Genomic DNA, 14772 nt, shown 5'->3' with positions numbered 1-14772 from the left:
GTGGGAATAGGTTTTGTGGCTGGAAGAATAGCAGCAAGGTCAGTGTGGCTGGAGTGGACTGACGGGAGGAGCAGAGGGGAGGAGATGAGGTGGGAGAGGTTAGGGGAGCCAGGACACACAGGGTCTCAGCCTCTGACAAGGAGTTGGGGTTTATCCTGAGTGTGATAAGACAGGAGGGCAAGGTTAGCGTGTGGATGATGTGGCAACCCCCTGCATCCCCGAGGGCTTGCAAGCTGAGGCTGACAGACCGCAGGTTGGCAAGGGAGGTGAGTGTGGCCCCAGCAGGGGCACCTGTGACCCCCTGAGGCTCTCCAGGAAACAGCCCCATCCCCAAGGGCCATGCAGACACACGGGCTGTCAATTCGTGTTTGAGGAGTCTGCGTACACAGAGCAGAAACTGACCTGCTGGCCTGCCAAGCGGGAGACGCAGTGCAGACCCTGGCCCGGGGCGGGCACGGCTTGCTGGGTGGCCCAGTGGGGTTCCCCGGGGTCAGGGTTGCCACATGTGTGCCCTCAAAGCAGAGAGAAAAAGAGGATCCTCAGCACGCCAGGGCAGTGTTTGTCGTGCGTGCCCGTGTGTGCGTGTGTGAGTGTGTGCACGCTCGGGGGCCCGTGGATGGGCTGAGCAGCCTGTGGACCCTGCTGTGTGGTTACTGGGCGCAGAAACCAGCGGGTCAGGGGCAGAGGGAGTGAGGGGTTGCGGCTCTGCATGTGGTCAGTGCTCCTGGACTGGTGACCAGATGATGCCTTGAGAACCAGCTTACAGCCACTGTCTCTGGACACAGCTCCCCAGGATCCATGTAGGAACAGCCCCCTTCCAGAGGGTTCAAAGGTGGTCTTTGTCTGCAGCAGTCTCAGGTGGACTCCTGCTCTGGGGGGTCTAGGAAGGCAGGAGCAGTTGGTGGCCTTATGGGATGGAGTTAGATGGTGCCGGAGGTCAGGGCAGCTGGACTCAGGCTTCAGAGATGAAGGAAGAAAATCGAGGGCAAGGAGGCCGTGAGGCCTCAGCCATGGGCTGTGTCGTACCCCAGGATGGAACGAGAACATGGGGCAGCTGAGTGTGACCAGGCGGGTGTGGCCGGGGTGTGGCCGGGGTGTGGCCGGGTGTGGCCATTCAAAGTGGCCGGGGTAATCATGTGTGTGAGGGGCCTGAGAGTGATATTGGAAGGCATATCCGTCAGCTACTGCTGTGTAACGAATGACCCCAAACTCAGTGACTTACAGAAGTAAGAATTCATCACTGCTAACAAGCCTGTGGGCAGCTCTCTGGTCTTGCTCATGCATCAGGGTCAGGCGCTAACTTGGATAGGTGGTGCTGCTGATTTTGGCTGAACTTTCTTACTTGTTCACGGGCTGGTTGGCTGTCGCCTGGTCTGGGACAGTCTCTGCTGAAACATCCAGGCTCTCCTCTGTGTGGTGTCAGCGTCCGGCAGGCCAGCCTGGGTTTAATCTCACCATGGCTGGGCAGGGGTCCCAGAGAGCCAGATGGAGCTGAGGCCTTAAGGCTGAAGCTGGGGATTTGCAGTGTCAACTTCACCAAACTCTACAAGCCAGTCACGAGGCCAGCCCAGGTTCCAGGGCCAGGGCAACAAATTCCACCTCCTGATGGAGGAGATACAAGGCTTCTTGAAGAAGTCCTGGAATGGGGCTCTCATGGGGATGCTGATGGACTGTTGAGTGGCATGGGGACCAAGTGAGGGGACAGCTTCTGAATTTTGTGCAGATTACGTGCGTGTGTGGCCCCAAAGTGGCCCCCGGCACCCTCTTGGCCTCAAGCTGATGCCCCCCCTCCCTGTACGCCCCTCCCTGCCCAGTGGAGCTCACCCACCCGCTGCCCCTGCCCCTTCCATGGCACTGCAGCTTCCGCCTGACCTCCGAGCATTCAGCACGCCGTCACCAGGATGACCTGGTTGTGGGCTGGGACGGCAAGGACCAGGTAGGTGTTGGGCTGGAACAGGACCTGGGAAGCCCACGTTGTGGCCTGAGTGGGACACTCGGGGCCCTGCCCTGCCCAGGAGCATTATGGGTCCAAATGGGCTGAGCCCCGGTCCCCAAAGGACCACAGGAAGAGCACTGGCGGGGAGGAGGGAGCCTGGGTCCCAGCACCACCTGGATGATAACAGGAAGACCAGTGGCTGACGCATAGCGACGGCCTCTTGTGTGCCAGGCAGGCCAGCCCCCTTTCATAGATGAAACTGAAGCTCAGAGGGGAATGGGGCTACTGAAAGGCAGGGCTGGGATTCAGATCCATGAAATGCCTCTAACCCCCAGTCCCCTCTCTGTCGTATGCTTGTCCCTATCTCCTGCTCTCCAATCCTCAAGTTACTCCTCTGAAAAATGGGCTGAAGCTCCCAGAGGGCCTCCCCCAGTGGTGGGCCAGCAGTCCTCACTCCCTTGACCCTGATGAAGGAGGTGACCTGTGCTGGGTGGTGGAGAGGCCCTCTCTGGGGGAGGCCTCCCGCTCAGCCTGTCCCCTCCCCAGGTGGCGCTGTCCTCCTCTCTGCGGCTGGGGAAGGGCAAGCTGGCCGCCCGCCTGGCCCTGGCTCACCCTTTCAGCCTCTCCTGGCGGCAGGCCGAGGCCAGTGGCCTTGCTGAGAGCAGGGGCGGCAGGCAGAGCTGGCAGGTGAGCGGGGAGCAGCCACGGGGCCCTGGGTAGACGGCTCTTGGGGGTGGGTGAGCCGCGTGGCTGAGGCCATGGGTGGGACATCTGGGACCATGTGCGGGGGAGGAGGATCTTGTTTGTCCATCAGAGACGAGGACGTCTCTGGAATCACAGTGTCCTGAAGCTTGGAACCCCGGGGGGGCCTTGATGCATTCATTCCTTCACTGGGACTGTATTAAGCACCTAATGTGTTCCAGGTCGTGTTGAGATGCGGGTGTAGTCCCTGCGTTGATAAAGCTCATTTTAGGGGGAGGAGCAGTTCGCGAGCATGTCTGGTTCATCACTGATGCGCTGGTTTGTTTAATTGGTCACTGCAGGGGTTCACATAGGGCAGCTTGGACTCTGCATCTGACTGGGAGGCTCTGGGCAGTCTTCAGCACCTCTTTAAGCCTGGGGGTTTTTTTTTCTGTGAAATGGGAGACAGTAGGCCAGTGTGTGCCAGGCAAAAAGACCAGAACTCAAGAGAATGAATGAATAAAAAATTAAGAGTTGTGATAAGCCCTATAAAGAAAGTAAGGAGGGTACTAAGAGAATCACTGGGGTCCGGTGAGGAGGGGACTTTAGATGGGGTGATCAGAGAGGGCTTCGTGGAGGAGGCGGCTTGTCAGCTGAGGACCCGCGGATGAAGAGGAGCCCGGACGAGCTGGAGGAGCAGCGAGTGCAAAGGCCCTGAGATGGGAACAGGCTGGGAGCTTCAGGAGGAGCCAGAGGCAGTTAAGACCAGCACGGAGGAAATGTTGGGGTGGGGCCCGGTGAGCAGGGAGACCAACTGTCTTAGCTCGGGGCTGCCATAGCAAAACATCACGGGTTGGGTGGCTTAAACCACAGAGTAGAGGCTAGAAGTCCAAGATCAAGGGGCCAGCACGGTCAGGTTCTGGTAATAGCCCTCTTCTTGGTCTGAAGCCTTCTCTCTGTGTCCTCACAGTTGGGGAGAGAGCTCTGTGGGGTCCTTCTTACAGAGCACGGATCCCATCATGACCTCCCCCCCCAACCCCATCTAACCCTAATCGCCTCCCAACACCTCCTGATGTTGTCACATTGGGGATTAGGGCTTCAAGCCACAGGCCCCAGTGAGGGGCTCAGATTTCACTGCCCTGGGAAATGATGAGTCTGGGTGTTGAGAATGGGGATTTTTCCACCCAGTAAACACTTCTGGTCTGCAGTCTAGGCATGGCTCTGCGCTCTTACAGACATAAGCTGGAAGAGAAGTCAGTGTCTCAACTCCTGCTTGCTGCTTCCATCCCCTAGAGGGTGGGCAGGGAGACCACCAGCTTCTCCACCTTCCCCCACCCCAATCCACGACACACAGATGGGGGGACCTCAGCCTTCCTCCGTCCCACCTCTCCCATCCACCTGCCACTGGCCGCGTCTCCACGCAGGTGCAGCTTGCCTGGAACGGAGGGCAGCCGCTGGCCTTGCAGCTCACCTGGGCCAACAGGTCCTCGACGCAGAGCACCTCCTGGGATGGTTGCGTGGCTGCCTCCCTGGGGCAGGTACACATTGCCCGCCCTCCCGACCCGGCACCGGGCTGCCCCAAACCCCGGGCCCTGTGCTGCCGCCCGTGCCCCAGTCACATCCACATCCTCTTCCCCGTCAGCTCCAGGACACCTGGGGCCTGGGCACCCTCAGGGCCTGTGGGGCCTTAACGCAGACCCCAGCTGTGCTCAGCGAGTGGCTGGATCTGTCCTGGGACGGACGCCAGGTGCGGCAGAACCTGACTTACGAGGTGAGGCTTGGGGAGCTGGGTGGCCCCACCGGCTGCAGAAAGTGCCTGACTCTGGGGCCTTAGGGTCCTGGGTGTAAGTGCTCATTGTGCTGGGGGGCCCTGGGCAATTCATTTCTCCACTGCAAACCTTGGTTTTCTCATCTGTGAAATGGGTACAAGTATCCTTCCCTGACTGTAATGTCATGAAAGCACTGGGAGGTCAGGAAAGCAAGGTGCCCAGCATGAGGCGGGCACTTGGGGAGCAGACAGAGGAGTGGGTGAACCCAGTGGGCTGCTGGAGAGGGGTGGGGGGAGGTGGGGAGCTCAGGTTCCCAGAGGTGTCAGGGTCAAGGTCTCACCAGCATCACCATCTGCCTGGGGCTCCTCATGGACTGAGTGCTGCTCTGCAGAGCCTGGGGCAGGGGCTGGGCCATGGAGAGATGAGGGCAGCTGGCCTGGAAGTGCCCTTGTCCCTTCTGGGTTTCCTTAGGCCCACAGCCCCTCAGTCTCCCAACAGAGGTCCTGCCCGGAGTGTAAACGCCCGCTGTGGGGCTGCCCGGGGCTCTGATGGGGTTCCTGGCACCTCTTCTCCTCTCATGAGGGTCTCCTTCTCTCTTCCGGGATGAGGCCCCATACCAAGATGCCTTCTTCCTTCCAGAGGCGCCAGCCATTCCTCCCGGACAAGATCCATGCAGAGGCCATGCTAGAGCATGTCCTCGGGGCCCCCTGCTCCACGCAGAGCTTCTGGGGAGACGTGGAGACAGACCATGCCCGCTGGGTGCGCCACTCCCTGCGGCTGGGGCTCTGCCACCTGCCCACGGTGAGTCTGTCCCCGGGGAAGGGCCCAGGGATCCAGCGGTAAAGAGAGAGGAGGATGCCCACACAGGGCAGGGGTGTGAGGGAGGGAGCCGGGTCCCGTCATCATGGGTCCTCACAGGCCTGCAGGCAGCCCCGGGCAGGGTGCTGTCCTCTCTGAGTATCTGGTGTTTCATCTGAGGGATGGGAGACACAGTTGGTTCCAGCACGTGGGGTGATGGGGAGATTTAAGATGTGGCACTGGGAAAGTGCTCGACATGTAAACCAAGCTGCTGTTTTCATTGTTGTTAGGGGGAGGGGTTGGGACCCCTATCCCCCAACATTCCCCTGGGTTTGTTAGCTAGTTGATTGTTCTTTCCTGCCTTCCTCCACCCACCTTTTACCCATCTTTCCAGCCATCCATCCATCCATCCATCTACCCACTCTCCAATCCATCCTCCCATTCATCCATCCATTCCTTCATCCTCCCCATCTTCCAGCCTCCTCCCTTCCATCCATCCTGCCATCCATCCATCCTTCCCCTTTCCCGTTCCCCACACCCTCTCATCTCTCTAACAGTCCCGGGGGTCACAAACTTTTCCTCCAAAGGGCCAGGTAGTAAATATTTTATTTATTTAAAAATTTGTTTTTGTTTGTGTTGGGTCTTTGGTCTTTGTCCGTGTTGCTGCGTGAGGGCTTCCTTTAGTTGCGGCGAGCAGGGGCCACTCTCTTGGTGCGCTGCACGGGCGTCTCACTGCGGTGGCTTCTCCTGTTGCAGAGCACGGGCTCTGGGCACCAGGGCTTCAGTAGTTGCGGTGTCCAGGTTTAGTTTCTCCGTGGCAGCTGAGATCTTCCCGGACCAGGGACTGAACCCGTGTCCTCTACATTGGCAGGCAGATTCTTAACCACTGGGCAGCCAGGGAAGTCACAGTGAATATTTCAGGTCTTGCAGACCATGTGGACTCTGTTGCAGCCACTCAAGTCTGCCATTCAGCCGTGAAGGCCACCATGGAGGACGTGTAAATGAAGGGGTATGGCCAGTCCCAATAAAAACTATTTACAAGAACAGGCAGTGAACCAGATTTGGCCCATGAGCCGAAGTTGCCAGCCCCCAACCTGTCCATCCATTCAGAGAGCATTTGTGGGTCTTTCTTATGCCAGGCTCTGTTCTAGGTGCAGGCACAAGGATGGTGAAAGGGACAGACCAGGTGCCCGCCCTCCCGAAGCTCAGAGTCCCGTGGGTAGAAGAAGATAAACAAGACAGGCGTAGTGAATGCTATGAAAGAACGAAGCAGGGAGAGGGGACGAATGCAGAATGTGGTGAGAACAGCCAGTGCAAAGGCCCTGTGGCCGGACATGCTTATAGATGTTTGAGGAACACAGGGTGGCTTTTACAGAGAGAGCAAGGAGGTGAGGTTAGGAAGATAATGCATGTCCACAGGACCCGCCAAGGAGACCGGCTTCTCCTCCAAGTGCAATGGGAAGACAGAGGCTTTGAGCATGGCGACAGTGTCTGATTTGCATTTTTTTTTTAAGGTAAAATGGAGGAGGGGCTACAGGGTGGGACAGGAGTGGAGGCTGAGATAGGCTATTGTGACTGTCCTGGCGTGAGGGGCTGTCACCTGGACCAGGGCCTAGCAAGAGGAAGCTGTGCTCCTGTGCCTCCCTGACCACCGACATCCCTGCCTTCTTGTTCCAGGCACTCTCAGTCTCTGGGGAGCACACCCTGGGCAGCGGTGAGCTCCTGCTACACTCCAGATGCCAGCTGGGCCTCGCCCCAGACCCAGATCACGGCCTGCACCTCAGCCTGACACTCCACAACCACAGCAGGCCCCGGACGCATGACTACTCCGGGGAGCTGGAGGTAAGGTGGCTGCCCGCCCCAGAGGAAAAGACCCTGATGGCCATCTGTCCCAGTCTGGCCAGTGGACCACCACTGACTGGGCAGCCCTGCCATCTAGTGGCCAGTATTGGAACTGCTGACAGGCACACGGAGGGGGCCTGAGCTTACTTGTAGTGGGAACCCCTGAGCCTGCCCACCCCTGACCCCCAGCCCTCCACCACCAAGACAAAACAGCTCCTCTGCTGCCCCAACACCAGCCCTTCCCATAACCAAGAGGCAATGGCTGGACTGCCTGGGCTTGAACCCCAGCCCCACCTCTTCCTAGCTAGCAATTTACCTCCCCTCTGTGCCTCAGTTTCCTCACCTCTAAAGTGGGGGATAATCATTGCACCTGTCCTACCTCCCATGGGATTAATATCATAGGGATTAAATATCTTAACGTGTACGTTGCTTAGAACAGTGCCGGGTACAAAGCCAGCACTAAGGATTAGCTTCTTATATTGTGTCTGTTCACTCACTCAGTTGTGTCTGACTCTGTGACTTCATGGACTGTAGCTCACCAGGCTCCTCTGTCCATGGAATTTTCCAGACAAGAATACTGGAGTGGTAGCCATTTCCTACTCCAGGGGATCTTCCTGACCCAGGGATTGAACCTGTGTCCCTTGCATTGGCAGGTGGATTCTTTACCACTGCACCACCTGGGAAACTCCAGCTGCTATTACTATTGGCTATTACTGGCCCAGTCTTATCTTGTCTCTCCCTTTCCTGGCAACCCAGGGAGGTAGAAAGGGTTCAATACCTGCCCTGCCCTCATCTGGCCAAACGGTATTGGAAAGGGACCTCTCCAAGCCCCATTTCCTTACCTGAAAGTGGGGGTCAGATATATTTCATAAGGCGGTCAGTGGGGTTCTGGGCACCCCTTCTCCACCCACGCAGCATGGGTGTAGAGTAGGTGCCCCATCACTGCTGCCATAAGCCTATCTCTGTGTCTCCCTGACCTTGACCTTGTGACTTTCCCTTTACAAGCCTCAGTATTCCCCTCTGTCAAATGGGAACAATCCCACCTCCTCTGCAGAAGTGTTGGGAAAAAAAGAAACAGCTCGCATGGCACATGCACACAGGAAGTGCTCATGCGATGGGCGTTTCCTGTCAGTGTCCAGAGCTGGATGAGGCGTTTCTGTGTCTGGAGCTCACCCAGCCCGTTTCCGAGCCCAGAAGCTGTGATGGTTTCAAAAGCATTATCCTTTCTGAGGCTTGCCAAGGCTGGCTCTCATTTCTCCGTTGGCCAGCCAGGCTGCGAGCCACCCCCGCATGTGTAATCCCAGTGCCCCAAGGTTCACGTCTCCCCGCAGTGGGTGGTCAGGGAGCAGCTGGTCCCTCTGCTTCCATCCCGAGCCCGTGGGTGGCTGGTTTTGACCGCTTCTCCCTTGCTCATGCCCTCTCTGCTCCATTTTGGGGTCTGTGGCATGGGGGGGTGCTTTCCCAGCCTGGTTTGGTGTTCACGCCAAATGGAGAAGAGGGACAAAATTCGGGGGGGCAGGCACTCATCCCAGCTGCTGGGGCCCCAGCCACTCAGTGCCTAGGACGGAGCTCAGACGCAGGAGGCCATCTACGAGGAACACCCCAGGTGTGGTCTGCTGACGCCTGACACCCCCCCACCCCCGCACCGCACCAGGCTCACTGCCCGAGCACTGAGAAATCTCCCAGGAATTCCTGGGCGCCACCCCTCCCACCCACTCAGAAATCTGCTGGAAGGAGACTCAGGAAACGGCATGTTTTGCGAGCACCCTAAATTGGATTCCTAGGGCTAACAAATTACCCACCAACTGAGTGCCTTAACACGACAGAGATTTCTTCTTTCACAGTTCTGGAGGTTAGAAGGCTAAAATCAAGGTGTCAGCCAGCCGTGCTTCCTCTAGAAGCCCCAGGAAAGAATCCTTCCTTGTCTCTTCCAGCTGCTAGGGGCCACCAGCAATCCAGGAGTTGCTTCATTATCCCAACCTCTGCCTCTGTCGGCACATGGCCTTCTCTTTTTTTAATATTTATTTTTATTTATTTGGCTGTGCTGGGTCTTAGTTGCAGCATGTGGGATCTAGTTCCCTGACCAGCGATTGAACTCGGGACCCCTGGAGAAGGAAATGGCAATCCACTCCAGTATTTTTTTTTTAATATTTTATTTATTTGGCTGTACCGGGTCTTAGTTGTGGTATGTGAGATCTAGTCCCTGACCAGGAATTGAACCCTGGCCCCCTGCACTGAGAGCATGGAGTCTTAGCCACTGGACCACCAGGGAAGTCCCCACCTGGCCTTCTTATAAGGACGCCAGTCATTGGATTTAGGTGTCCTTATATATGACTTCATCGCAAATTTATTTCATCTGCAAAGAACAGACATGCAAATGACACCATGTTCGCAGGTGCCAGGGGTTGGAACCATCAGATCTTTTTGAGGAACACAATTCAACCCATAACAGACCTCCTGCATACATTCACACAAATACACACACACACACACACGAGTTCTGATTCCTGATAAATTTTGAGAACCACTGTTCTACATCTGATCTTACAGATTTTGAAACTGGGGTAACACACTTACTCTGGGCTGCACCGCTTGGGAGATGCAGTATTTGGACCAGAATACAGAGCAGCTGAGTTCAGGCCTGAGGGGGCTCTCCTCCCCCACAAATGCATCTCAGTCAGCCTGTTGCCTCCCCTCCCCGCTGGGTCTCCCTCAGGGTTCCTTCCCTTTAGGCTGCTGAGGGTTTTCCTGACTCTGCCCCACTCTGGGTCTGGAAGATCCCCTGGAGAAGGAAAAAGCAACCCACTCCAGTATTCTTGCCTGGGTGGTCCCATGGATGGAGGAGCCTGGAGGGCTGCATACAGTCCATGGGGTCTCGAGGGAGTCAGACACGACTGAGCACACACACTCGGAACTGTTTTATCGGTATGTCATGAGCTGTTCCAGTCAGTTGTTCCACTGGCTGTCCACGGGGTTGCTAAGAGTGGGATGCAACTTGGCGATTGCACAACCATCCGTCTTGTGTCCCCTCCCCTCCAGGCTGGTGGCTACAGGGGCTGGGACAAACTGCTCAGTAGCCTGGCCTTTATGCCAGCCGCCACCCACAATGTCTCCTTGACCTTGCAGAGACATTTGTAGTGGTTCTCCTGCAGATACGGAAAACCTCGCCAGGTGGGAAAGACACTCAGGTGCTGGGGATGTTGAAATGCCAGGGCCCAGCCGCTCCCCCCAGTCAGTTAGGTCAGAATCTCTGGGGTGAGGCCTGAGCATCAGGAATTCTTAAACCATCTGGATGCCATATCCGTGCGCAGTTAGGTCCCTGGATGTGGATTTTAATAAGCATTTATGCAGTCGGTAGGGATTCTGAGCCCTGTGCTTCCCTGGTGGCTCAGATGATAAAGAATCTGCCTGCAACGTGGGAGACCCGGGTTCGATCCCTGGGTTGGGAAAATCCCCTGGAGGAGGCCATGGCAACCCACTCCAGTTTTCTTGGCTGGAGAATTCTTGGACAGAGGAGCCTGGCGGGGTACAGTCCCTGGGGTCGCAAGAGTCGGACATGACTGAGCGAGTGCGCATGAGCATGAGCTGAGGCCTGTGGCAGGGTCGTTGGGTGAGGGGGACCCAGCGCTTGCTCCTGAAGGTATGGGGTGGGGTGGGCATTGCCTTTCCCCCAGAAGGTTCAACCTCGGTCTCCCCAGCCACCTCTCCCCAGGTCTGGGGCAGCAGAGGGCAGGGGCCAGGTCCCACTCAGGCCCCTGCCCCCTCCCCCAGCTCCATGGCCCCACAGCTCAGTGGCTTGGCCTGCTGGGCCGCGTCTCCACCTCGGCTTCTCGAAGCCTGGTCCAGCTGGAGGGAAGCGTGGACGACGGGGATGAGAAAGTGAGGCTGTCAGTGTCTCGGGCCCCGAACTGCCTCCAGGCCTCGGTGGCCCACAAGGAAGGTGAGTAGAGGCGCTGGGTGTGGCTCGGTGGGGCTCAGCTTGGCCCAGGAGAAGTCAGAGATTGGGGTGATGCGAGCTCAAAAGTCAAAGGCAACCCTGGGAGGGCTTCGTGGCCCCCCAGCCAGGAGGAGAGGAGCTCTCCACGGCCACCTGGATTGACTGTGATGCCAGCAGAGGCTGGCAGAAGGTCTGGATCAGAGGTGGGTGTGGGGATGGGGGAAGAAACCAGGCTTTGGGAGTTGGGGGGGGTCCGAAGGTTGACGTAGGCAGCTCAGTTTGAGATCCTCAAGTCCCAGGGCCATTGAGACCCTGCCTGTGGGAAGTAGGGAGCTATAGGAGACTATGGAGTACCAGAGGAGTGGGCAGCTGGGAGGCGGATGGACTAGTCCTGGGCTCAACAGCAGGTCCCTTCCTGGCCCCAGGGAGCCAAGAGGAGAGCGTGCTGCTGCGGGCCTGCGCCCACAGGCAGGCGGCGGAGGTGGAGGCTCTGCTCCGGGACCGAGGGCAGCCCGTCCAGCCGCTGGTTCGCTTGACCCTGCAGGCTGCCAACCAGAGCCTCCGCTTGGCCGCACGCGGCTGCCAGGGGACCCTGCTGGGCCACGTGGAGGTGAGATGGCTGGGGGCAGGGGAGGAGTGGCCATTCCTACCACCCCCACCCGAGCCCCACCCAAGGCCACAGGCCCAGGCTCCCAGAGTCCAGCGGAGCCAAGGAAAGTGGAGGCAGACAGCCCGTAGCGTGGCACGCAGTTTCACAGCCCTGCTGCTGGCATCGAATGCTTTGTGCCCGCTGCATTCCCGGGGGGCCAGCCTGTCCCTCTGTGTCCGCAGTCCAGGGTGGCTGCTCTCGGGTCCCAGATGCAAGCGGGGCTGGAGGAGAGGATCCACAGCTTGGATGCCTATGTGAGACGGTTCCAGCGCCTGGTGGGTAGAGTGCACTTGGGGTGTCACTGGAGAAGGGAGGGAGTGTGGGGCTGGGGGGGTCACTGCTCTGCTCTGTCTGGGGCCCCCTCTGAGGGCACGAGGGGTGCAGATGGCCCCAGACCCTCATGCTGATCCAGCCTCTGTTCTCTCTGCCCAGGTGCAGCCAGCGGGCGCCCTGGATGGCACGGCCGGCCTGCTTCTGCGGCTGTGCCAGGCGGGGCTGGGGGCCGTGCAGGACGGTGGCAGGGCGGTGGCCGCGCTGTGGGGCCTGAGCCCCGCTGGGCGGGTGCTCACCCTCCACGTGCCGCTCTCCCTGGAGAGGCTGCGGGCAGGTCTGGAGCAGCTGCGGAAGGAGCTAGAACGTGAGTGCAGGGGCAGGGGGTGTGACCGTGCCCCTGATCGACCCACGCCTGACCCCAGGGCCCCCGACCCACGCCTGACCCCAAGGCCCCTGACCCGGGCCCCTCACACTTGGCTCGGGGCCCTGGTTCAAGCAGGAAGGCCACCAGATTTCCAGCGGGCCTGCACCCCAACTTCGTTTAGAGTCGTCTGCCTTATTTCCTCATGGACCTACACCCTTCAGACTTGGGGAGCAGTGTCCATTTTTTTGATTTATTGCTGTTTTTGGCTGTGCTAGGTCTTTGTTGCGGGGCAGGCTTTTCTCTAGTTGCAGCGAGCGGGGCAGGGAGGCTACTCTCTAGCTGTGGTGCACAGGCTTCTCGTGGCGGAGCACAGGCTCCTCGGCATGTGGGATCTTCCCTGACTGAGGACCTAACCCACGTCTCCTGCATTGAAGGCAGATTCTTAACCACTGAGCCACTGGGGAAGCCAGCCATATCCGTTCTTGTAGGTCTCTGAGCTCATATCCCTCATGTTCACCGCCTTATTTCTTCTGGACCTCTGCCCGAGTTTCTTCAGTCTCTGCCTGAATTCTTTAGGGCGTACAGCTTTATTTCTGCAAAGCCTGCTGCTGTAGATTCCAGGGCCTGTTTCTGGCTCTGTGATAAGCACCAGGGAGGCCATACCGGTTGTGACGGCTGCTGTCCCTAGCGCCCTCCTGGCGACACCGGGACCCTCCAGCCTCTCCCAGGGTCTGGGACCACCAGGGCTGACAGCTGGCCCAGTGGGGGACCCCAGGACCCTGCCCAGCACCAGGGCGGCCACCCTGAGACTGGCCGGTGCTTGAGCCAGACTGGCCGTTCCGTGTCCTCTCACCCCTGCTTGTGTGTCTAGTCAGAATCCCAGGGCCACCCTGGCATCGATGACTCACTAGGACTCAACTCTCAGCTTGGAGTTGCACCTGCAGCCATAGGGCCAAGATACAGAGCCAGGCCGTGGAGGGACAGGTATAGAGGAGGCTCCAGGGAGACCCCCCCAACCAAGGAGCTCCCAGACTCATCCTCCAGTGGGAGCGCGTAGGATGCCCTCACCGCCCCCCGCTTCAGATTGTGACAACACATGTCAGACATCAACTGCCCAAGGGAGCTCACTAGAGGCTCCGCACCCAGGCTTTTCATTGCGGGGTGGTCAGGTGGGAGCCCCTGCCTGGCACAGACCGACATCCCAGACTCACAGAAGGAAAGGGGGTGTTCAGCATGTTGTCTGTTGCACCCCAGGCCCAGGAGGGCCCTCTCACTAGGTCTGGGAATGGTAGGACTCCCCCAGAATCCAGCCAGGGGCTGCCCTGGCGAACAGGCCTTGCAGACGGGCAGCCTCGGGCCTGCCGGGTTGACGTCCACAGTCTCTAGTGCCGCCACCTCATTCCAGGTCGCAGGCTCTATTTCCTTCCTGGGGGCCCGGCTTGTCTGGGAGAGGCGGGCTGGTTTCCCTGCATGGGCCTGGCAGGCGGCCAGCAGTGTTGCACTTGCCGCCAGGCCCAGGAGGCCTCACGGGGGGCAGTGGCTGCCTTTGCAGGGCCCCTGGCCACGCTGAAGGATGCCTACCTGGAGGTGACGGTGCAGCCCCTGGACAACGTGTGGCGGAAGCGGGCGGAGGAGGCCCTGCGGCAGCTGCAGGCCTGGGTGTCCGGGACACCGGGCACCTGGGGGTCCGGACCCCTTGGGGCAGCGCTGGAGGCCACAGGGGGCGCCCTGGAGCTGGTGAGGTGGGGCACAGGGGTGGGAGGCGGTGTCTCAGGCAGGGATGGCCCTGACGGCTCTCACGGCCCCCACCCTGTCCAGGCCGCCCACCAGATGCTGTCTTGGGCCGACGCTGCGCTCTCACGGGCACTGAGGCGGCTCCGCAGACCCCTGTTGGACCTGTACAGCTTCTCAGCCAGGTGACTGTTCCGCTCCAAGGCCCTGCCCCACGCCAGGCACACCTTCCACCTCATCCACTTCCCTGCCAGAGGCATTTTCATCCCCATTTTACAGATCAGAAAACTGAGGTCTGTTCTTCATTCTGCAGATATTTTACAAGCGCTCTCTCTGAGCAGGTGGGGTTTTAGATGCTGCAGACGCAGTGGTGAGTGGGACAGGTTCTGGCCCTCCCCTGGCTGCCTGGGGAGACAGTGACCAGGTTATCTGCCCCTCGGGGGCGGCAAGCCTTCCTGTAAATGGCCTGAGAGTGATGTGTACAGGTTTTGTAGCTAGCTGGCCCCTCATGTAGCCTTGGTCTTTTGTTTCTGTTTAGAATTCTTTGAACATGTCAAAGCCATTCTTAGCTTGTAGGCTGTCCAAAAACAGGACCACAGGTTGGATTTGGCTACAGACCATAGTCTACCCACCTTTGAGGTAGTACGTGTGCCAAGTCGCCTTAGTCAGGTACGATTCTTTGTGACCCCATGGACTGTGACCCGCCAGGCTCCTCGGTCCATGGAATTTTCCAGACAAGAATACTGGAGTGGGTTGCCATTCCCTTCTCCAGGGGATCTTCCCAACCCAGGG

General features: G+C 58.8%; 1 protein-coding gene across 1 annotated transcript in view; it reads left to right on the top strand.

Moving 5' to 3' along the window:
* LOC109578109 (uncharacterized) overlaps nucleotides 1-14772 on the top strand; it is a 166190-nt gene that overhangs the window by 134128 nt on the left and 17290 nt on the right. The window contains exons 53-64 of the mRNA XM_070779250.1: nucleotides 1815-1936; nucleotides 2483-2623; nucleotides 4042-4155; nucleotides 4260-4388; nucleotides 5026-5187; nucleotides 6862-7026; nucleotides 10798-10966; nucleotides 11389-11573; nucleotides 11795-11887; nucleotides 12045-12249; nucleotides 13802-13986; nucleotides 14068-14165. Of these exons, the coding sequence (XP_070635351.1) occupies nucleotides 1815-1936; nucleotides 2483-2623; nucleotides 4042-4155; nucleotides 4260-4388; nucleotides 5026-5187; nucleotides 6862-7026; nucleotides 10798-10966; nucleotides 11389-11573; nucleotides 11795-11887; nucleotides 12045-12249; nucleotides 13802-13986; nucleotides 14068-14165 (1768 nt within the window). The remainder of the gene's footprint in view (nucleotides 1-1814; nucleotides 1937-2482; nucleotides 2624-4041; nucleotides 4156-4259; nucleotides 4389-5025; nucleotides 5188-6861; nucleotides 7027-10797; nucleotides 10967-11388; nucleotides 11574-11794; nucleotides 11888-12044; nucleotides 12250-13801; nucleotides 13987-14067; nucleotides 14166-14772) is intronic.

Source organism: Bos indicus, chromosome 25, assembly GCF_029378745.1.
Source record: "Bos indicus isolate NIAB-ARS_2022 breed Sahiwal x Tharparkar chromosome 25, NIAB-ARS_B.indTharparkar_mat_pri_1.0, whole genome shotgun sequence".
Taxonomy (NCBI): Eukaryota; Metazoa; Chordata; class Mammalia; order Artiodactyla; family Bovidae; genus Bos; species Bos indicus.
Note: the sequence above shows the minus strand (reverse complement) of the source record. Positions and strands in the feature narration are given on the sequence as shown.